Raw genomic sequence first — 24,862 nt, forward strand, 5'->3', positions numbered from 1 at the left:
TTCCTATTACTATATAGGAAAGAATATAGTACAGATAGAGTTCAGTATTAATCTCAGTTTCAGGCATTCCCTGGGAGTCTTGGATTGCATCTCTCTTGGCTAAGGGGAAACTGGGATATACTCTTCTACCTTATTATTATTGCCCAAATTAGTGACTTCAATGTTTTTATAAATTAGTATAAACAACATCTACATAAGCAATAGAAGCTTACCACGTTTATTTTTTCATGTTGTTTAGTCAGTAATACCTGATCAGTGAGGGTAATCTTTTATATTTTATAACTCTATTACTTACCCTGTAGTTGTAATGTGTATTTTTTTGTGCTACGTTTTCATTTCAGCAACTTCAATGGCAATATGTGTCAGTATCACACTAGTAAAATAAATGAATTCATCTTTCAAATGACTCAGTTTGTAAAAGTCCTAATAAATAAAGTAAGTTGATAAGTTTCTTTGTGGCATCTATCTTTTTATAAAATGGTGGCTTCACGCTTTAACATAAACATATAAATATAAAATAAAGAGAATTGGCAATTGTTTTTGAAAAAGCCTTTCTTGGATCATGGGTTTATATTTTAAATATTATTTTGCTTTGCTTATATTATCCTCAGTCCACTCTGAATGTTTATCACATACTTGTTTGTAAATTGTGGTTTTTGTTGAAAATACTCTTGTAAAAAGGATTTCAACTCTATTTTATCTGGTCTCTAACACATGAGGTCAGTCTTTATCCAAGAAAGAGATTATGAGCTGTTGCTTTCATTCTTTTTGTTTTTTTTTTTTTTTTTTTACTTTCAAATTCATTCACAGTGTTTTGTGGCAGAAATTTTATTTCAGGATTGGTGTCACTCTATTTCCCCTAGTCTTGTGGTTTATACATAAAGAGTGATACTGAATATGGAAGGGGTCCCATTTCTAAATCAGCAGAACTGACTGCCTGAATTAGAGAAACCGGTTTGGAGCTTAATGATAATAAATTAATAATTTAATTTAATGAGAAAATATACTACTGAGAAAAAAAAAGCAGATTTCATTTATTAACTTGAAGTAAGCATGTATTGAGAATTACAGGGTTAAATAGAATCCAATAAATTAAAAAACATAATTGATTAAAAACATTGATAGTTATAGGCCATTGCTTTGTACATGTATACAATACTTAACTATATTTTGTTTTTAATAATTAAACTATCTTATTTCAGAATCATTTTTACTGCACCTGGGCAGATCTTATCTGCCACAATCAGCCACAGGGAAGTACCTGTGTGTGTACGTATTGTTTATTCGTTTACATGCATACTTCAACACAATGCATACATTCACACTGCACCAATTGTTAATCATAGCTAATCCAAAGAATCTATGTATTATCTTTTTATTAGCAATTTTGTTTAATATTGCGTGAAGTTTATAGTGGTGATTGAAAATATTCTCCAAGATTCTAAAGGGGCTCCTGGATATTGAAAGCAAGATAAATTATGTTGTGTCTTTATTGTAGTTTCATTCTTTAAAAATAGGGAATTCATTTTCATAGTAAATCCCTGTTATTAATTGTTAGAAGTTAGTTGTTTATGAGACAGTAGAGTGTTGTGAAATTTTAGATTGGAACCTCAACATTTTAGCAGAATTTGGGCCTACATGTTATTACTTATTATTTTCTCTAATAATTTTGGGATTAGAGTTTGGTTTTGAGCTCCCGCTTCTCTCGACATACTTGCCCAATAATAGAGTCCAATAGAGTACATTGACTAAAGGCAATTGAGCTCTTCACATGTTTGCTCTCTAGCCCAGAGGTATTACAGGCATTTACACAAAAGCTGTTGATCACAGTGTATTTACAAAACCTTCAGGAGCATAGCTGCTTCCCCCACTGTGGACTTCTGTTCAATTGATTGTATCCCAGTGGGGTGATTGGCCCTCAATTTTTTTTTTTTTTTTCAAGAAAAAGCTTCCCAGTGTAACTTTCTCTGTTATATTCACTAGAGGAAATACTTGGTTATTGTGTTTTATCAGAGGCCCTTTTGAACATACAATTGACTATCAATCTTGAATCTTTAACAGTGAAACAATATTCCTGTGCCTGAGAAAGCAGCTTTCATCTGGCTCAAAGAAGAAAACAAACTTGGTCAACACTGTGGTTTTCTCAGGCAAAGTACAGGAATACTCTGGCAATTATTCCTGTTTCTGGATTGTTATAAAGAACTCCCGTTAGAGTGACTGTGCTTCTTTTCATTGCTGGAAACCTGTGCCCGCCTTCCTCCTTCTTTTCTTTTGCTTCATGCTGCTTGCCCTCAGAACCAGGCCTCCTTGCCCTCAGAACCTTTTTTCTCTCTAAGCAAGCTCTTCTGTATCTATATTCTATGGGGGTTTCACTTTGCAGGCTGCATTTATTGGGAGACAGGAATGCTGCAGGGAGGCAGAAGCTACAATAAATGTTTCTCTGTCTCCCTCCCTAACTCAGGTAGCATTTCTGGCAACACCTCTATCTCCTCCATGGTTCCAGCCCTGGACTGATCTGCAGTTCTAACTTGTGTTGACTGACTGTGGCTTGTGGGTCCCAGTAACACTGACTCTTCCTTTTGTGTCTTCAGCTTTGGGATGCTGGTGGTTCCCTGCTGTTGCTAAGTTTCTGGCTTACTACCATATCCAGTTTGTCTTCTTAGCTTCTCCTTCACCAAAATAACTAATTCCCTTAATGGGATTTCCTTTGTGTAATTTCATATTTACAGTAGTTTCTGTTTTCCTAATTATACCTTGACTAACACATCTTCCTTTCTGTGTCATTCTGGGTTTCTTACATGAAATCACCTTTAAGACAATAGAACTGACATTTATTTTCTTTAAGAGAATGTTGGAACAATTGGCATCAAAGCACAAGCAGAGAATTGAACATAATATTAGATTTAAATTAGACCTGACTCTTTCTTAGGCTACCACTAACTCTATACTACCGTCCTGAATCCAGAAAAACTGTAGGTAGAAACGTAAGCTCAGGCAGTTACATGACAATTAAGAATAATAAAGCTACAAGTTCATGATGAATTCCAAGAATAGGGGGGAGTGCTAGCTGCTTAATTATAGAAAGATCATTTTCACACATGCTCCTAGCAACAACAGAGTTGAAATGTTTTTTCAGTGCTGTAATCTATAATGTCAGTCTATAGAAGCAAATGTAAAGAAAAATATTTGACTAAAGAAGTTAACGGTTGTGAACTAGTTATTTGAGTTATTGGTTACCAGTTATTTGAAGCTGTATCTTGGATAGTTTTGATTGACAATTAAAAGACAATTCATATTATCCTGTCTGTACTTGTTTGTTTTAAAAAATCTTGGTAATGTTTTTGTATTGGTGTGAGAAAGTATAAGTGACCCAAAGTATGCAATATTAAGGTAAATGATAAGTTGATATTTAAAGTCCTACCTTAGATGTACACTAGATATTGTTATTTTTAATTTTATTTCAATTGGCTGAAGCTTTTGAATTCATAGGTGGTTAAAATTAGTTGAGAGAGCAGTTTTGCAGATGGACATCTCTTTGTGTCAGAAAGTAGTGCTTTAATATATAAATCAAAGTTATAAATTTTTACACCTCATTTAAAAAATACTTTTATCATCTTTAATAATTTCATATTCCATGTTATTTAATATCAAGGAAAACTTTATAGAGATATTTCTGATTATCATTTCTTACTGATAACTGATATACTCCCTGTAGCACAGTCATTAACCTAGAATTTTAGCTCATTCACTTCCAGCTTATAAAATTGAGTGTAATTACAGAAGTCAGGAAGTAAAACTCACTAATTCCAAATTGAAATACTTGGTGGACCAAATGCTGTTGTTTCTTGGAACTGTTTATAGAACAGTGTAAAACTAAGTGAAACGAATGGGATCTGATTCAGTGTTTGGGGAGTTCTTGACCTGGTTTTCAAATATGAATGCGTACCTGCCCTTTAAAATGTTTGACTCTTCTAAGATTTTTCTCACCTGGAAAGTGTTCGTTCCTTCACTATCGATCACAGGTGACTGGGAGCACTTTGGTAATAACCATCAAAAATGAAATCAAGTACAATGCTGAAGATTGTGGAAGAAATACTATTTTTTTCAAACCTGCATCATTATTTCGTGACTCCTGTTTCACTAGTATGGATGACCCGATTGATTTATTTTTAGATTATTAATATTAGACTTGTGACTTTCTTAGCAGAATTTGGAGCACGGGTTGGGGGAGAATTATGTATACATTTTGGAATTTTTTTTATCATAAAAATGGCTTAAGATTGGAGGGAGAGAAAGCTGCTGCTGAATGCCTAGGTTATTTGGTTTCTTCCTGGTTGACTTAGAGTGTTCTAGGTCTATGCAGTAAACCTTCTACAGAGAGAAGCCATAGGGACCTGTTGACAGGGGCCTCATGGTGTTTCTCCACATATTAGAGCATCTTTTTGTGATAGTGTGGAAGACCCAAAGATTGCAGGTGGCTCAGCTGATGGTTATTATCCTGTGCACTACAGCTTTTTGACTCAAAAGACGAAAGTTTCTCATCCAGTCTTTGAAACAATAGCTGGTCGCAGAATGGAAAAACTGATTTCTGAAATTAAGGTTTAGGCATTTTTCATTAACTTAGAGTTGAGACCAATAAATGAGAATGTAAGGCCATGAGATTTTCCATGTGAAGGTGAGTCCCAGTTGCATACTGTAAACCAGGAAAAAAACAGATATTTTATTTGAGAGTGTAGACATAACATTTCTGTAACATTTTTGGAATGCCAGAAAATAAAAATATATGACAGAACATGCATTAAGTTAAAAATCATTACTGTCATTCCTTTGTTTTTCAGCTTAACACATTTAGAAATAATGAGTGAAATGATTTGACTGTATTGCTTTAATAGACAGTATAAGATCAGGAGGCCAGTGTACAGGTCACTTGGCTTGGATATGGTAAGCTTTCGTCTTGGGCTAATGGCATTTTAGTTTTTTCACTACTTTAAAAAATAAGATTGTAAAACTTTCATTTGGAATATATTTTGAAAACTTTTGACCCTTTGAAGTGTGATCCATGAGTGCAAGTGACTGAAATTGCTTCAAAATTTTGTGAACTGTCTCCTTTTTTGTAGATCTCTGAACTTGATATGAGGAAATGAAGTACACAACCAGTTCAATTAGTTGAAGCAGTCTCTTCTTGCTTGCATTCACATTTGACTTAATTTACCCTTAATTTACTTAAGCTTTTATTTCTTTTCTTCTTTGAGTGAAGCAATGTGAATATTTTATTTTTTAATTGAAGGGAAATTTTCATTCTTAGCTCCTGCTGGGTAAAAAAGTGACAAGGCTGCTTAGCGTTGCTAACTTTAAGTGCTGTTTGTAGTTTGTTATGAGCTCTAGAAATCTTATATGGAGGAAAGAAAGAGATTTGGTGGAAAGAAAAGTCCTAGAAAAAAAAGTCAATTAGAGACTGTGTGACTGCCAGAGTGAAAGAGGAGGAGCAGAGCATCCATTCTGAATTGGTATATTGAGAAGCAGAAATCCAATTAACAAATTCACATTTCTGCAGCAGCAGACAGTGATTAAAATTTTGGTGAACTACTAAAAATTCCTGCCATATACTTCAAACTGATAACTTACAGAGGCTCTTAAAAAAAAAGTTCTGGATTTTAAGAACAAATATGTAAATAGAAAACTCATTATGCTTCTTGTTCTGAAATGACCTTTAATTGTATGCTATGAGAAGGTTGTGTTTTATTATTTAATGTTTACATATTACTTAACTTTATGTTCAAATAGAAGAACTTTAAAAGCATGTAGCCTCAGAGCTGCAGATCCTGCATTTGATGGAGTTAAGAGAACGGAGAACTGATTTCTGGAAACTTAAATAAATAAAGTCATATCTAAAGTTTTGATCCTGATTTCAAATTTACTCATTCAGTTCTAAGCATTTAATAAATGTGTTTAATCCACCTAATACTGTGTTAAGCACTGGCGACACAAAAGTGAGTAAGACATGGTCCTGACCTGCAGTAGCTTCCTTTTGACTCTAGTGGAAGGAGCATACACTTAAATTAGACCAGATTATAAAGCAGCCTGGTTAACAACATGGTGAAAGAATAAGCAACATCAGTGGGTGTACAGAGGGCAGAGTCTCCTGCTCTGAATGCTGGCGTCCCAGCTAGCTTTACAGAGGACATGCGCTGGGGCTGTGAAGGCTGAATTATGCTGTTGTAGACTAAGGAAATGAATTCTGCCTTGTAACTGCCTCAGATGGCGTAGGGGACACTATTGTTATAAATGTTTTTTTTTTTTTTAAAGGATTGAGCTAGGCTCTTTGTGTTCTATTTTATTACCGTGAGAATGTATGCCTGCACATTAATTCAATCAATTAATTCAAAATTTATTCACTATAAATTGTAAGACTACTGTTTGTACCTAGTTAATGAATTTAACACATTTATATATAATTAATACAATTATATATTAAATGTAGAGGCGCAGATGTCATTTATGTGCTACTGGCTCCTAAATTTATTTGACGTCTCTACTTGCTTATCTAGGCATCTCAAACATAGCATATTCAAAAGAAAACTATCTTTTCTTCCTGCCCCCAAACTGTCTTTGTTAGTTGCAATGATATTTTCTGATTGCTGAAACCAAAACTCTTGGAATCGTCCTTGACTCCTCTTTTTCTCTCATGCCCCATAAGATATTTGTCAAAAAATTTCTGTTGATTCTACTTTCAAATACTCTATGGCCAAAATCACTTCATACCACCTCCAACTGCTATCGTAGTGGTCCAAGTCACTGATAACTCTTGACTGGATTAATTCAATATAGCTTCTCTCTGCTTCCACCCTTGGATCTATGTTCTGAATTCAACACAGAAGCTAGGGTGATCATTTCAAAACTAATTTGGAACATGGTCCACTCCTGTTCAAAACCCTCCAGAGGTTCCCCAAATTTCTCAGAGCAAAAGCTAAAATCCTTACAGGACCCACAAGACCCTGTGCTATCTGTCCTTCTTAGCTCTCCTCTTTGACCATGTCTCCTGTTAGTTTTCATTCCATTCACTCTGCTGCAGCACCACTGGCTCCTTACTCATCTTCCAGAGCGCTGGGCCAGTTTCTATCTCAGGGCCTTTGCACTGTCCTAACTCTTGCCCTAGATATCAGCCTGGTTTTGTTTGCTCCTTCACTTCCTTTAAATCTTTGCACAAATATCATCTTTTCAGTACGATCATCCTTGACTGCCTGTTTAAAATTATACCCATTTTCCCTCTTTCTCTTCTCTATCCAGCTTGTCTTGCTTTATTTTTCTCTATAGTACTTAATACCTTTTAACATATTTGTTTATTTATTGCCCACTGCAACCCCCCAACTAGGAATATAACCATTCTATGGACTGAGATTTTTGCTTTTTTGTTTGCTGCTGTATTTTTATCAGCTAGAGAAAGTTCTGGTACACAATAGCTGCTTAATCAATAGTTACTGACTACATGAATGATACCTTTTGCATTTTTTGAGTGATTAAAGAGACTAAGCTTTACAAATTATTTTTGTACTTTCAGTAACTGGAATTTTTTTTTTTTTTTTTTGAGACAGAGTCTCACTCTGTTGCCCAGGCTGGAGTGCAGTGGTGCAATCTTGGCTCACTGCAAGCTCTGCCTCCCGGGTTCACGCCATTCTTCTGCCACAGCCTCCTGAGTAGCTGGGACTACAGGTGCCCACCAGCATGGCTAATTGTTTTGTATTTTTAGTAGAGACGGGGTTTCACCATGTTAGCCAGGATGGTCTCGATCTCCTGACCTCGTGATTCGCCCACTTCGGCCTCCCAAAGTGCTGGGATTACAGGTGTGAGCCACTGCGCCTGGCCCAGTAACTGGATTTTTAAATATCAATTGTGCTGCACCAGAGAAGTGACTACCAGTCCAGGCTGAGATCAACTGGCTGTCTTTTTCAGAAATAGTCATGGCTCACCCTGTTCCAAGGCAATTAAATCAAAATCTCTAAGTATGGGGCCTGGCCGTCAGTCTTCTTTTTTATATTCCCTGGTTATCCTAACTTGGAGCCAAGGTTAGAGCCAGGTGCTCAGGAAACATTTAAATGAATGTGAATGAATGAATAAAGAGTCACCACAACTACTACCTCAGAGACTCAGATTAGGCCCAGCTTAAGCATTAAGATTAGATTTCAAATGTTTGTGATGAGAGATTGATCCTGAGCAGCACAGCCTAGGAAAGGCTGGAGGGGGAGAAGGAAGGAATCAGGTAAGGGAGGGTGAAGAGAAGTCAAAGAGGGCATTCCTAAGTAGTTGTAGCAGGAAGGAAAGATTGTTGCCTGGTTCCTTGGTAGCTGTTGCCAATTAATGACTCCCCATTTAAAGAGCATAGATATGTTGGGAACTGCCTAGTTAATAATTTGCATTAAGGCAAGTATATTATATTTCCAAGACTTTATTTTTTCCTCTCTATATTAATCAAAAAGGCTTTGTGAAGAAGATGAGATTTGAACCAGGTAGTGGAATAAGAAGAAGGGAGAGGAGAACAGATATGTCTAAGTTATCAGAGTAAAATAAGTGAAGTGAGAGCAGTTTTAAAATAATAAGCACAGTTCACCTAGCATAGTGAGAACAACTTCTCAAAATCTAGGGAAAGAGGTTCAAGTTGGCTTAACAGATTTCAGGGAATGGTAGGGATGAACAGTGAAGGTCCTTGACAGGGAAGCTCTGGGTTTCCTTCTTGCAGCAGAAATATTTTTGTTTCCTGAAGGCTTTGGAGAAGGTGGGAGATTTGATCGAAACTATTTCAAGAAGATTAATCTGGCTAGTGATGTGACAAAGGGACAGCTTTGAGGAGAAGCGGGGCCATAAAATGTCCCAGAAAGCAAAACAGAATGAATAAAATGGAGAATAATGTCAGATCTAGTAGGAGAATGGCAAAACCAAACAGACCTTGGACTTGAAAATAATGCAAAGAAACAAAAGCCCAGTGTGATTAAGAAGGCAGTGGGTGAAAGAGAATACATAGAGAACTTGCCTGAGAATTAAGATCGTAGCTATTATTAATTCCAAGACCCTGGAAGTCCTGTTTTCATAGTTAGTACTAGAAATTGTTGTTTTCTCTGTGACGCTTTAAGGCTATCTAGAGCCTTTCAGTTCTATGCTCAGACGCTGGGAAGGATTTACCTGATGTCCTAAATGTGGCTTATTTAGATTTTTATTACATTTTAATACACTAGCTGAGGTTCCAGCCTAGTTAATGAGTAGAAGGTATATGCCTTGTTCCCTCCCTTGTCCAACCAAGTCCTTCTCTAAGTATAGATATCAGACCTTCTCAAGGTCTGAGTCCTGAAGTGATAGAACATCCATGCTGCCTTTGCTAAGGTACTGTGAGTCCTCTTTTGTTAGTTCATCCACTTCAGTCAACCTTTACAATCGAGGGTCTTGTTTCATTTTTAACTTTTGTAGGGCCTTAAGAAAATTTGGAAACCATTTGAGGTCTTTCTTCTTTTCTCTTCTCTTCTCTTCTCTTTTCTTTTCTTTCTTTCTTGACAGAGTCTCGCTCTGTCACTCAGGCCGGAGTGCAATGGTCTGATCTCGGCTCGGTGCATCCTCTGCCTCCCAGGTTCAGGTGATTCACCTGCCTCTGCCTCCTGAGTATCTGACACTACAGGCACGTGCCACCATGCCCAGCTAATTTTTGTATTTTTAGTAGAGGCGAGTTTTCACCACGTTGGTCAGGCTGGTCTTGAACTCCTGACCCATTTGAGGTCTTTCTATAATCCACCAAGCCTATGTTTCCTAGGTAACATTTTAGTGTCTCATTTTATATTTAAATACATACATGGCCATACCAATCATTGACTAATTTTAATCTTTAACATGAATTAATTAGATGTCACGTTTTTTCCTAAAAAAAGCAGTATTAAACTGAAAGATGATTTCCCATATTCTACATTCTGACTTGTGTTTCTGTTAAAATACCTTGCTAAATATTTAAAAATTGGAGTGAAACATTTAGATCTTGATTGTAAGGCTTTGCTTATTCAAATCCTCTGTGATTTGTATAACTCACAACTACCAGTGAATTATAAGGAAAGTAAGTTTAATTAAAATGTCAGTTTCCTAAATGTAATTATCTGTTTGAGACTATGAAGGATTATTTTAGGTAGCTTTTCGTGAAACACTGGAGGGCACCATTATGAAATTCCCGTAGTGAAGAAAGAAATGTGATGAATTTGACAGAACTGTTTGTGGAGTTTTGAATACAAATACCACATCTCATAGAAGTGCTAGTTTTGTGTCTTGTAATGATGCTGGTTACTGGGGATTAGTCTCTTGGAACTGCCTTTGGATACTGTCATATTTCAAGTTGAGTTGGCCAAAGTGGTTATGGGGAAGGCCATGTGAATGTAGTGACTGTCAGCTCATGAGAAAACAAGAGTAAAATAGTCTTTAAGATCCCTGTAGAAGCCTGGAGCGTAAGAGCTCAAGTTAACCTGTTTCTTCATGGATACATTTGTGCTCCACTGGAAGAGTGAGAAATGTTTTATTTATGGACAGTACATGCAGGGCAGTAAGAGTCACAAGTAGCCCAGTGTCATCCGTCATCTGGTCTACCTTACTGTGAGGAGTAGGCCTGGATGCAAGCTTTCTAAAAGTTCAAGAGTCAAATAGAACTCAAAGTTTAGATATTTTTGGATTTTCACAAGTCTATAAAATAGGTTAGATTTGCCAACATCTCTCTATCCAGTATCTGCAATTTGATAAGTTATTCGGCTGAACTGGCACAAGCAGCTTTATATTTTCTTCTCTATACAATTTTTATTGTATGCTCTCACCATCTTCTTGTTGATATGTGAATTTTTTTTATTGTGGTAAAATGTATGTAACGTAAAATATACTATTTTAACTATTTAAAATGTACAGTTTAGTGGCATTAAGTACATTCAAACTGTTGTGATGAAGAGTTGCATTACAATGAAGGAAGCCAAGAGATAGGTAAGAATTCACATAGAAACTCTGTGTCAGAAGCTGTGCTAGAACCCCAAATATGCATGTGTAGGAGATATTTATGTAGCTGGATAAAATTTTTGTGACTTTGAATCTTCCTAGAAACTATGGTAAAAGATAAATTGGGAAAATAAAGTCATGCTATATGTATATTTAGTATGGTTTTATTCAGTAGTTCACATATGCATATAGTTACAAATAGAAAAATTAATCCTTAATGTTTATAGGTTTAAGAGTCGTATGTCAAAGTATTTTCAGGCGGCCCTATAGGTCCATTTAATGTAGTTTATTTCTTCTTTTCCTATGATACCAATATGGGGCTGCTGTCAGCACATGAGCCCAGAAAGTTGCCTAGCATCTGCAGTTCTCAAGGGCTGTCTGGTTCTTTTTACATGTTACTGGAACAATATATTTCCAACAGTGATAAAAACTTTTTGGGTGTGGGGATCAAAAATGCCCTATAAAGAAAGTTAGCTGTAAAGACAATGTGATTTTAAAAAATGATGATTTTTAGGTAGAAAACAGAAGTGTGGGGAACAGTAATATGAGTATTATCAAATTTAACAGTGACTCAGATCCTTGACACATACAAATTCATCTTTGCTCAATCAAAAACAAGAAAACTTGACCAGTGAAACCATTTTATCCACCTCTCTAGCCCTAATGCAAAATCTTGTGAAAAATAAAACTTTAGGGAACATAAAAAGGCAGTCAACCTGTGTTCAGATATATATGAAAGTATGTGACTATTGACAACTGTGAATTGAGTAAAGGCCAGAAGCTGTGCAAATATTTCCATAAAGTGTTTCCATTAAACCCATCTTCCCATGAGTAAGAGTCTGTTTAAGAAATTTAGGAAGACCTCCCCACTTTCTAGGTGTCTTTCTCTGTCTCTGTCTCTGTCTTGGCCTCTCTGTCTCTCTCTATTTCTCTTTCTTCTGACAAGAGTGGCCACATCATAACTGGCTGTTTTCTAGGAAGTATTTCCTTGGAAGCTGAGGAAAAACCTAGAGGAGAAGGCTGAATGGACTAAGCCTCTCACTCTGTGCTTTTGTGAGCATAAGTATCTGAGGAAGGACAGAGAGCCTCAGCCTTTAAAATGGGCAAGGATATTCCCCTTGTCTTGAGTGAAGCCTGACTTTTCTTCAGCAATACAACCTCCCCACAGTCCTCCTGTATTTGTTTTCTACTGATACGCAACAAATTACTACAAGTTTAGCAGCTTAAAACAATGTGCATTTATCATCTCACTAGTTCTGTGGGTCAGGAGACCAGACAGATATAGCTTAGCTGTGTCCTCTGCCTATGGTTTAACAAGGCAATCAAGATGTCAACTGGGGCTGTATTTCTTTCTAGAGCTCAAGTCTTCTTATAAGCTCATGTAGTTGCTGGAAGAATTTGGTTCCTCGTGGTTGTAGAACTAACATCCTCATTTTCTTGCTGGCCCTCAGCCAGTGGCCAATCCTCAGAAGCCTCTCACAGTCCTTTTCACAACACAGTTGCTTAGTTCTTCAAGGCCAAGCAGGATAATTTCTCTGACCTCTAGACCCTTTGTAAGGGCTTAACTGATTATGTTAGGCCCACCTAGGATACTTTCCCTTTTGATTCATTCAGTGTCAACTAATCAGGAACCATAATTACAGCTGCAAAATCTCTTTGCTTTATAAGGAGAATTTCCGTCCTAATCGTGGGTCCTGTCCACACTCAAGGGGGCAGGGATTACTATAGAGCAAAGGCCATTGGGATCATCTTAGAATTTTGCCTACCACATTTTCTCAGTGTGTTTCTCTCAGGGTCAGGAGGTGAGGGCAGGATCCTGTTTGCTTTCCATAGCTGCTTTCAGGCTATTACTTTCCTTCCTCTCATGAAAAATAACAACAAAAAAAAACACTGAGTCTGAGACTTGTGCTTTTTGGCATTACCATTGTTTCTTTCATTTTATTGCCATCCTATCCCATCCCATCCCATCCCATGAATTCTTCCAGCAACCACATGAGCTTGTAAGAGGACTTGAGCTCTAGAAAGAAATACAGCCCCAGTTGAGATCTTGATTGCCTTGAGAAACCGTAGGCAGAGGACACAGCTAAGCCATGTCTGGTCTCCTAACCCACAGAACTAGTGAGTTGATAGATGTACATTGCCATCTATCCTTCTGGTGTCTCCTGCTCATAAAAGATGTTGGCCTTCCATTTTGCTCCAAGCACAGCCATGACAGTGGGTGATTTCAATTTCTGTGCCCACCACATGCAGATCACGTGTTGGGAAGGGAGAACACATAGCAAAGAGCATTCATATCAGCCCTTTATTCCCTTAGGTGAATTCTAGTGAGGTCAGAAAAGTTATAGAAACTTATTTTGCTATTTATTTTTTATTTTATTTGTCTCTCTTCTTCTTGTACTTTTAGATACTTAAAAAAAAAGTTAGCTACAATGAGAGATGAGACATAGGAATCAGGGGCTATGTTTGCAGCCCAAACAGCTCACCTTTGAGCCCTGGGCTTAGTATTGATTATAATTATTTTAGTAAGACGAACCTTGAGGAAGGGGAAACTGAGGGAGTTGACCAAGGTTCTGACTGGTCAGTTGCCTGAAGCTACTGAGACAGCCAGAAAGGTCTGTTTTAACGAGTCCATTCCTGTGTGTTTTGGTTGCCAGGTACCAATTATGTTCTGATGTTGCTGAAACCCTTAATGTGTGGTTATTGAATAGGAACTTTGAAGAACCCATTTCTTCTTTGCTTGTCCTGCCTGGGTTCTGGAGCATCATTTTGCTGAGTCCCATCCTGGACTGGACGTGACTTCCTTGGACGTCTTACCTGATAAGCCAATTGCAGAGACCTTTTCCTGAAGCTCTGCCTTTACTAATGCCTACAACCTAGGCCTTAGAAGAAGCTGGTACATACACTTGCTGTCTCAGTTAGAAAGAATTTACCTGCTGTTGTGGACCTTTTTGTGTTTTATGTGTGGCAGCTATCTCCCTCTCCATAGTTGGGCAGCATGCTTCAGACAGCATTGAGTAGTGACTCTGTGAATTCTCTCTGTGTAGCTTCTCCGATTGGGAGCTGAAGTGGAAAGAGAGTGTGAGTACTGCCTGGCAGGTTTACCTCCTACCCTTCCAATGACCATTCTTTTGAGCTGTCCTGTCCAACACTGTAGCCATTAGCCACGTGCAGATATAAAAATTAAATGCAAATTATTTAAAATTAAATAAAATTAAAAGTTCAGGTCCCCTGTCACACTGGTTACATTTTAGGTACTCAGTAGGTACAAGTGATTAGTGATTACTATATCCGACAGCAGAAATATAGAACATTTTCAGTGGAGATTCAAGTGTCTGCTCTTCTCTTGGGGTTTAAGCTGAACTGACTTAAATTCTCACACACTTAGCAACTTAAAACAGAACCAGTTTATTATTTCACGATTCTGTAAGTTAGAAGCCTGTCTGACACAGGTCTCACTAGGGTAAATTCAGGATGTCAGCTGTGTTTCTGAAGGGAGCATCTATTTTCTTGCTCGCTCTTACAGGGTTTTTTTTGGCAGAATTAAATTTCTTAAGGTTCTAAGTCTGAGGTCCTTATTTCTTTCTGGCTGTCAGCTGAGGGCTGTTTCCAACTCTAAAGCTGCCCATATTCCTTGGCTTCTGGCCCTTTCCTCAATATTTGAAGGTAGTAAAGGTATCTTGAATCCCTTTCATGAGTGAAACATCTCCTGTATCTTCCATTACATCTCTTTGGCTTTCTCTGAGTAAGCCTGTGCTTATAAGGGTCTCCAGTGATTACACTGGGCCTACTCAGATAACCTGGGATAGTCTCCCCATCTCAAGATCCATACCTTTAATCACATCTGCAAAATCCCCTTTGCCTTATAAGGTAACATATTAGAGCATAGATATCTTTGGTGGGAGGGATATTTGTGTTATTTGGTCTATCATATGTCTCCAGATTAAGTTTTGCATATTATTAAGCAAAAATAGCTTAATATTTGAAAACGTAGTTATTTGAAGAGGATAATTAAGATCCTACCACCTTTATGTAAATATTGTCATTAATTTGCTTTAGAGGCTAAACATCAGGGGAAGACAAGAAACTTAAAGAAATAGAAAATGAAGACATGGAGAAGGTGGAACCTGGAGAAATTTTTGCTTCTTAAGCCACATTTTATATCGTTTTATGATGAAACACATACCCATAATAGTACAGTTTAGAGTACATTGATAATACATCACCAAGCTATCTCTGAATTAACCATTCAGTCATATTTCATCTTTAAAAAAATAAATATATATATATATACAGAAATGGCATTATAATTATGAAGGTAATATCTGAAATTGAACAATGTTAGAATAATCTTATCAAATTGTAGGTACTTAATGTAATATATTCAATACCTTGCCTGCCTATTAGACAATAGATTGGTAACTTGATTTTTAGGAAACTTGAATAAAATCTTTCTTTCTTTCTTTCTTTTTTTCTTTTTTTGAGACGGAGTCTTGCTCTGTCACCAGACTGGAGCACAGTGGCGCAATTTCAGCTTACTGCAACCTCCGCCTCCCGGGTTCAAGCAATTCCCCTGCCTCAGCCTTCCAAGTAGCTGGGATTACAGGGATACACCACCACGCCCAGCTAATTTTTTGTATTTTAGTAGAGATGGGGTTTCACCATATTGGTCAAGATGGTCTTAATCTCCTGACCTCGTGATCTGCCTGCCTCAGCTTCCCAAAGTGCTGGGATTACAGATGTGAGCCACTGCACCTGGCCAAATCTACTTTCTGTTCATGTTTGTTGCCATTCAGATACTCACCATAGATTTCTATACACTCATGCTTAATTTAGTGTATAAAATATTACATATACAATATCTTTAATTAAAAGATTCTAGGCTATCATCTATTTTAAATATTTTACAATGATACTCTACCTTGTAATAAACTACATTTGTAAGTTTTGAGAGTGAATGTAGCATTTACCTTTTTCATCTTTCATTTTATTTATCTCATTAGCTAAGAAACCTTTCCAGCTTGGACCTACGTCATATCACTGAACTGGATAATGAAACCGTGATGGAAATTGTCAAGAGGTGCAAAAATCTTAGCTCTCTCAATCTCTGTCTGAACTGGATCATAAATGACAGGTAACCTTTGTAACATGTTAAAAATACTTTTCTAGAGGAAAACATTTAGCAAATACTAATTATTGTTATAACAATGCATGTCTTTAACTAAAATTGAATGCAGCTGTGCCTTTTCAAATTCTTATGTTTCAGTTTTGAAAATCATCTAGATCTATACTTTTAATGCATCTATTGCTTGTAAGTGCAGCAAAGTTTTTAGATGCTTTAATACAAATATTTGCCTCAACAATTGTAACAATAGTAGGCTGTTGAATATTTTCTTTGTTATCCATCTAAGAAGTGCCTGCTTTTTGCCACGCTTGTAAGTTTGTAATGATATGTTATTTGTTGCTTTAACATTTTTGCAACATTTGTGGTTGATTTTATGATTTGGAGAAACCATCTGAAGCATTAACATTTAAACCCTTTCTTAAAGGTCATATTGTTATTTCAGAGATGGGGGTCTCACTGTGTTTCCCAGGTGCAATTCCTGGGCTCAAGCAATCCTTCTGCCTCAGTCTCCCAAGTAGCTGGGACTACAGGCATACGCCACTGCGCCTGTATTAGCCCATTCTAGCATTGCCATAAAGAACTACCTTAGACTGGGTAATTTATAAAGATAAGAGGTATAATTCACAGTTCTGCAGGCTGTACAGGAACTATGGCTGGAGAAGCCTCGGGAAACTTACAAGCATGGTAAAAAGCAGGAACATCTTACATGGCTGGAAAAGGAAGGAAGAGAGTGATGTGGGAGGTACTACACATTTTTAGACATCCAGTTCTTGTGAGAACTCACTCACTATCAGGAGAACAGCAAGGGGTAAATCTGCCCCCATGATCCAGTCACCTCCCACAGGCCCTTCCTCCAACATTGGGGTTACAATTTGACAGGAGATTTGGGTGGGAACACAAATCCAAATCGTATCAGCACCTAAGGATGACATTTTGTTCTCAGTATGTATACGTAATTTGTTTCAGAAATTGAAGTCATGTGATGAATAGCTTAATATACAGTATAGAATCAGAAGTATTTTTCTTATGAATAATGATTAACCCATTTTTCTTTGAAATAATGCAGGAAGGAAGAGAGAGATACAGGAAAACCCTTAGAAGTAGACTATTATAATGAAAACAACTGCAGAGTGGTGCTAGCACTACTGATTAGGTAGATTTGTACATATGAGCATGAGAGGAATCTTGCCCAGTAAGTTTCTAAGATTTGTTTTTAAAAGATAAGTTTCCGAAAATATTTTCCTTTCAAAATAGAAAGCACTATTTCAGCTAAAATTAGAGCCTATTTAGATTTAAATATTCTTTTAAAAATAGGAGAAATAATTTGTTTGTGTCAGATAATGCTTTAAATTTAAGAAATTCCCCCCCGCCCCCCGGCCTTTTTGTTGTTGTTGTTGAAACTGAATCTTGCTCTGTCACCCAGGCTGGAGTGCGGTCAGTGGCATGTTCTCCACTCACTGTGACCTCCAGTTCCTGGGTTCGAGGGATTCTCTTGCCTCAGCCACCCGAGTAGCTGGGATTATAAGTGTGTACCACCACGTCCAACTAAGTTTTGTATTTTTAATAGAGATGGGGTTTCTGTTGGCCTGGCTAGTGTCAAACTACTGGCCTTAATTGATCCCCCCCTCACCTCAGCCTCCCAAAGTGCTGGGATTATAGGCATGAGCTATAAGTTACCATGTCTGGCCTCTCCTCTTTTAATTTCCTTTTATACCTTAAAATAAAACCATGTAGACTCCATTTTCCCCAGTTTTGGTAAATTCTAGTAACATTTTCTTAAATTACCCTGAATTACTCTTTATGTGATAGCCTTGACTTCACTCTTTCTTAGTAAAATTTTTCTTGAAAAATGTACTCCTCTAGAATGGGTATGTGATCACCATTTATAAAAATTCTCTCTTGTTTTTGAATAATATTCACCATATGAAATATATCATCTTCTAAAGAAAATGGAACTGAATGAAGGTCATTATTCTAAGTGAAGTAACTCAGGAATCAAAAACCAAATACCATGTATTCTCACTTATAAGGGGGCGTTGAACTGTGGGTACACAAAGGCATGTAGAGTGTTACAATAGACATGGGAGCTCCAAGTGAGGAGGCTCAGAGAGGGTGAGGGATAAAAACAGCCTATTGGGTACAATGTACACTATTCAGGTGATGGGCACACTAAAATCCTATACCTCACCACGACAGAATTCATCCATGTAACTAAAACTACTTGTGCCCCTAAAGTTACTGAAATTAAAACATTTAAGAAAAAGAAAATTGAAATAAATTAACTTTCCTGAAAACAAAGTGTACAAAGTGAAATTCTTCTCTATAATCAACGTCCTATGTAGACAATTTAAAGTAATTTTTAAAAAGTTATTCATAACACATAATAAAGTACATAAATATTATCTTGTGGTTTTAAATATCTAACATTAGTTCAATGTATTACCATAAATTTCTTGGTAATGCATTGAATTAAAGGTAGAAAACTGGGTCAGGGGTGGTGGCTCACACCTGTAATCCCAGCACTTTGGGAGGCCGAGGCAGGCGGATCATGAGGTCAAGAGATTGAGACCATCCTGGCTAACATGGTGAAACCCCATCTCTACTAAAAATACAAAAATTAGCTGGGTATGGTGCTGCGTGCCTGTAGTCCCAGCTACTCTGGAGACTGAGGTAGGAGAATCACTTGAACCCAGAAGGCGGAGGTTGCAGTGAGCCAAGATCATGCCATTGTACTCTAGCCTGGGCCACAAGAGCGAAACTCTGTCTCAAAAAAAAAAAGTAGAAAACTGTTTCTGCAATAAGGTGATTATATTCCACAACAATTTTCTGTGTGCAGGACATGTGTAGAAGACTCATTTAATGGGAGACTACTATAATTGATAAATAAGATACAGTATATACATGGTTATATGAGTTACCTAAGTAAATATTTTGCTTAGGTTTGTATCATTTAAATAAAGATGGGAGAGTGGATTTCTAATCTTCTAGTTCTTTAAATGCTTATTTTGTTGTAGCTGGATAATTTACAAATGAAAATGTCGAGCGCTCTCACTTTGCCTTTCCTTCCCTCTGTTAGGCTTCATGTACTCAACCTTGTGCTATTTCAGTCATTTTTTTCCTACTTAACTGTAATGGTTATTTGGTGTTTTATCCTGAATATATGTATTGTAGAGATTTATTTGCAAGGAATGAAAGTGTATTTTTATGTTTTTAATGGAAAAGTTTGGATTAATTGAGAAAACATGCATTTTAATGAGGTTGAGCAGTAGAGTTTTAAAGATCAGGCTCTTTTAGGTTTTAATTACACTACTTGCACTTATCCTGTATACTGTAATAGAAGTTTCAAACATTAAAACCCACTTTACAGTATCATCTAAATTACTCATCTCATTGTTCTTGCCATACTATATTACTAAGCTAAGTAATATTTGTAATTATATTGGTATAAATCTAGAACTTCCCATCAGACTTAATTATAATTTCAGCACTTAGCTGAGATGGGTTAGTAACCTTCCATATAGAGGGCACTGGAATGCACTAATGCGTTTAGCCTATCAATTAATTCTGTTTTACATTCGTTCATTATTGTTATCCTCCAGAAATCAGAAAGCATTTATTAGCCCCCTACTAAATACATGGTACTGTGTCTCAGACTGTGGGGCACTGAGTTCCTGCTGTTCTCAAAGGTCACTCTCTTTAGGTGACATAAGACATAATGATAATAGTGAGCCTTGTAAGGATCGAGGGGACGATAGTAACCTTTATTACCCAGGTAATTGATAGGCACTTTACACATGTTCTCATTTAATCTCTTCAACGTCTTTTGTTCAGGGGAAGGTCATACTATTTCTATTAAATTTAGATTATTTCTTTGACTTTCTTTGGCTTTTCAGTGGATGTATTTTTCCATCATCGTTGCAGTAAAAACTAAGTGAGGAAAAACAAGAAAAGTGAATGGCTAATCAGTCAATTTTCTGTGTCATAGCTGGGATTCACATGCAATTGACATTTATATATAAAATTCTTAATTTTTTAACTAAGTTCATTATTTTCTTTCATATTGAAAGTATAATGGAACTTTTAGATATTAATTTACATACAATACCTATTATAAGAATTTATCCTGAATGTTGCTAGTTTTAATACAGGGTTTCTCACATTAAGATAAATTTCAATACTTGCCACAGTCCTTTATGTGTAACATTTATCCTAGGTTTTAATAGTTCTTATCTGTGAACTTTTTTTAAGTTCAAAATTTTAAAATGTGTAGTAATTGAAAGACTTTACTGTTATGCTTACGGTGTCTGTTAGCATTTTCTGGTCCTCGAATTGATCTCTGTGACTAAGACATGCTGCTCTTTATCTTTGTTTTTCTAAAAGCACTTTTTGTGTTTAGAGAGTTAAACAGCATGATATTTTCTTGTATTCAGAAGGATGGTCTAGTAGTCATTTGACATTTACCATTGCTTTTGAATACAAATAACTTCCAAGTGTTTTATAAAAAGAGGACACTGACTATTTCTATCAGTGATTTAAATTAAACATCTGGTTATTATGTCTCCTCCACTCCCTGATTCTAAGTTTATTGAATTTTTTTTTTTTTAATATCAGTCTTTATTATTTCACATCCAGTTTGGCCTACAATATTTTTATATATTTGACACAGAGTCCAAAAGCAGCATGTTTTGGGTGTAACAGCTGATGTGTAAAAAACTGGTCTGAGCATTGTTATAGCTATATACTTACAATGGTTCTTTTATTCTTTTTTGTTAATAAGAATTAAATAAAATCTAATTGATTTTAATAGATCTGTACAAAAGCTGTTTTCAGTTTTTAAACTATCAAAGATGTAATCTCCCCGTTTTCAATTTTTAACATTGGTTGGGAAAATGAACTTAGTTTAATCTTATGTTTTATATCCCCATTCTCAAACATATGAGCCTTTCTTTGACAGTTGACCATGCTTGCTTATGAATTAGGTGAACAATATAGAAAAATAATAGAAGATAAATAAGATTATCTAACATACGGCAGCTAAAGTCACAAAGCATAACAAAGGCCAGAGTTGTTGTTAATATCAGTTAAATTGCCATGATTTGCTGTGTGAATCTTGTATTTATGTAAGGGAAGCTATTGCATCAGTGCACACTCTAAAATTTGGAGAATTTTAAATCTTAGACTGTTATCCAGTTTCTTTCAAGTAAAAAATAAGACAAAATATTGCTATTTTATTTTGTATGTGCTAGAGGTTAAAATAATACCTATAGCTATTTCTCTCTGTCTCTCTCTCTCTCTTTTTTTTTTTTTAAAGACAGTCACGCTCTGTTGCCCAGGCTGCAGTAGCACAATCTCAGCCCACTGCAACTTCTGCCTCCCGGGTTCAAGTGCTTCTCCTGCCTCACCCTCCCAAGTAGCTGGGTTTACAGGCATTCACCACCATGCGGGGCTGATTTTTGTGTTGTTAGTAGAGACAGAGTTTCACCATGTTGGCCTGGCTGGTCTAGAACTCCTGACCTCAAGTTATCTGCCCACCTTGCTTGACCCCCCAAAGTGCTGGGGTTACAGGTGTGAACCACTGCCCCCAGCCAGATATTTCTCTTTAAATATAACTTTTTAATAAGGCCATTTGAAGTTGCAAACTTCTGGTCCACAGCTGAGACTAGTCCACATAGCTGTTTTGTTTGGCATATACAGTATTTAAAAATTTTGAATTAGTTGCCAACACTTTAAAAATTGGGATAGTTCACATAAATATTCTGAATTCAGGCTTTCTTTTGGAAAAGTTGTGGACCCAATAATACTATGCCCATATTTTCTCATGTCAACATTCTTTCTGGGATGAGGAATAGACTGTTCTCTTTGGCCCCCTTTCCATTTATCCACTCTTCCCACCAAACTGAATTATCCTTCCTTAAAATTGAGATGTAGAGAATTTTAGATATTTCATATTTAAATCATATGGTTCTTTTTAAATTGAGTCTGGTAAAATATATTAAAAAATGATAGCTTATTAGTCTACCTAAATTAGTTATTTACTGTTACAGGCACCGGAATGTTAGTCAACAGGTGGAAATTATAGACAGAGACAGAATGCAGTTTAAAATAAGTTAAAACCTTGATTTTCATCGACTGCCTTCCAAAATAGAGAGTGCACTCTTTGTTAGTGTTCAGAGTGCTGTAAAGGAGTTTTCTGATTTATAAGGAGGGTTGGACTAGTTTATTAAAAAGTCCCTCAAACTCCAAACCTATGACGTGAAGTTGCTTATTTTAAAATGAATTCATTGTCAATGTTTAGTGTTTGATTTGTGATTCCTTTGTTTTCAATATTAAGAAAAATCTTAATACTATTCTCTCTGTCTCTTTTTTTATTTTTGTATAGAAAAAGTCCTCTTTTGTTTTTTTAGGTATACTGAGGTGAAAGTTGTAGAGTGACAGATTACTCCACCACCCCTTTCAGTGAGACTGACAGCACCTTGTCTCATGTAAAACTCAATGAGGCTTTATATAAAGATTTTTCTAACTCCCCTGATCTTCTCTGGGTGTTTATTCTGTTTCTTCTTTCAAATTTCCGTTGATTCAATAAAAAGCGGTGATATTTAGAAATAAAGTTCAGAGAGGATTTGAGCAGGTGTTGGTGATATAAAATATTTGCTGAGTGCCCATTGTGTTTTATTTCCAAGAATTGTTTTGTGAACATATGCTATATATTGTATTTATAAGTGTTCAAGGACTGGGTAGATAATCTACCATCTTCCTGTGAATGTCATGTCACAGTGGACTTAGAATTTTATTTCATTTCAATCCCCTAATATTACTTAATTCTCCTAGAGACTGAGGTTTAAAGATTGCCCAAGGGGAACAAACCTATCCATTAAATCCAGCAGGCAGAGTTGAATTTGAGTTTGAGAATATTTTGTTTTCTATTAAAGTTAAGTGGTATGGAGGAGAGAAATACTTTTCACCTTGGAGTATTGAATGTGAAGTTTGAGCCATTTTCTATCATAAAAGTCTGAAAACTTGAAAATAAAGAGGTGGCAAAAATAATGCTGACTGTTGAAGCTGCTTGGTGGTGGTATTTATAGCAGCACTGCCCTGCCTCTATAGAATGCAGAGCAATCTGTCTGCATACTTTTGGTGCCTAATAATGTGTCTGGGCTGGCTAGGTGAAGCTTTAGTAAAACTGAATTTTAGCTTATTTTTTGTAATCCACTGAATAATTTTGTGTATGTTCTATGACATTGTTTGTAGTTTTGCAAAAAGAATAATGAAATATATTTTACTGGGTTCTGAGAGGATTATAGAAACAGCATGGAGTCTTTCTAAACTAGTGATGTTAGTTTGAGGTTAGCATATTTTTGACACTATCTTTTTTATTCACATATTCACAATTATGTGTAAGACCGTCCCTAGAAGGATAGTTTGGTACTGGAGTAACTATTATTCCGGGCTTCTAAACTAACTTTAAAAAATCATGAGGCCAGGCATGGTGGCTCACCTCTTGTCATCTCAGCACTTTAGGAGGCCAAGGAGGGTGGATTACTTGAGCTCAGGAGTTCAAGACCAGCCTGGGCGACATGGTGAAACCCCATCTCTGTAAAAAAAAAAATTAAAATTAGCCGGGCATAATGGCACATGCCTGTAGACCCAGCTACTGAGGAGGCTGAGCTGAGAGGATAGCTCCAGACTGGGAGGATTGCTTGAGACTGGGAGGCAGAGGTTGAGGTGAGCTGTGATTGTGCCACTGCTCTCCAGTCTGGGTGACAGAAGAAGACTCATCTGAAAACAAAAAACAAAAAACAAAACAACAACAACAAAAAAAACCATGCCTTCTCTGTTCTGTCCATTAGATCTTCTTTTTAAAACCATGATTGGCCATGTAGTACTACTGAGTTAAGAGTGTATATATACATTTTTTTATCTCTCTGTTTTTTTTTTTTTTTTTTTTTCCTGGAGCAAGGATAATAGCAATAGCTAATAATAGTTACTACTTAATTACTGTCTGTTCCAGACACTGTTCTGTTTATACACATTGTTTTATGTAATCTCTACAACAACCTTGAGGAAGGAATTATCCCCGTTTTCAAACAAAGGAATTAAGGCTCAGACACGTTGAATAGTTCACAACTGGGGGAACCAAGACTGGAACCCATTTTTGTGGTCATGAGTCGAAGCTCCTACCATGAAGGGCATACTGTGTTCCATGTCCTTATTCTGCTTCAGACCTAGAGTGACTATATATCCTGATTTGCCCAGGATAGTTCCAACCCATGCCTGTTGTTTTAGCATTCTGTCAGGTTTAGTATTTGTGCTGCTGCTGTTCCTAAGTTCCAAACTATCCTGCTTTAAATGATAAATTAAATGGTCATCCGACCTCAGACATCAGACACGGTTGATCATTCTGAACATGGTTAGAATGGTACCTTTGCTTTTCCCTATGGGATATCTGAAGGGTGACATGTTGGAATATTTTATTGCAAATATCAAATTGTGGATATTTTAAAAAACAGCTTATTTTTGGTAAAAAGTAATTTTTCCAATCAACTCCATTTGTAAATAGTTTTCATTTCTTATGATGTTTCTTGAGGAAAAGTAGAAAATTTTGTCCATTTTTTTGTGTTTTGCACTACACGTGACTCATAGTTGGTCTGAAAAAGAATTTCACTAATGAATTTTGAATAGGTATTTATTTAACTTATAATGATGCACAATTATTTTTACACATATTTCATTATCTGTAAA

General features: G+C 36.5%; 1 protein-coding gene across 1 annotated transcript in view; it reads left to right on the forward strand.

Annotated features, from left to right (window-relative positions):
• Positions 1 to 24,862, forward strand: part of LOC105471091 (F-box and leucine rich repeat protein 17) — a 544,848-nt gene that overhangs the window by 200,503 nt on the left and 319,483 nt on the right. Inside the window, exon 6 of the mRNA XM_011723457.3 lies at positions 16,002 to 16,132. Coding sequence (XP_011721759.1) covers positions 16,002 to 16,132 — 131 coding nt within the window. The remainder of the gene's footprint in view (positions 1 to 16,001; positions 16,133 to 24,862) is intronic.

The sequence above is a fragment of the Macaca nemestrina genome, chromosome 6 (genome assembly GCF_043159975.1).
Source record: "Macaca nemestrina isolate mMacNem1 chromosome 6, mMacNem.hap1, whole genome shotgun sequence".
In the NCBI taxonomy this organism is placed as follows: domain Eukaryota; kingdom Metazoa; phylum Chordata; class Mammalia; order Primates; family Cercopithecidae; genus Macaca; species Macaca nemestrina.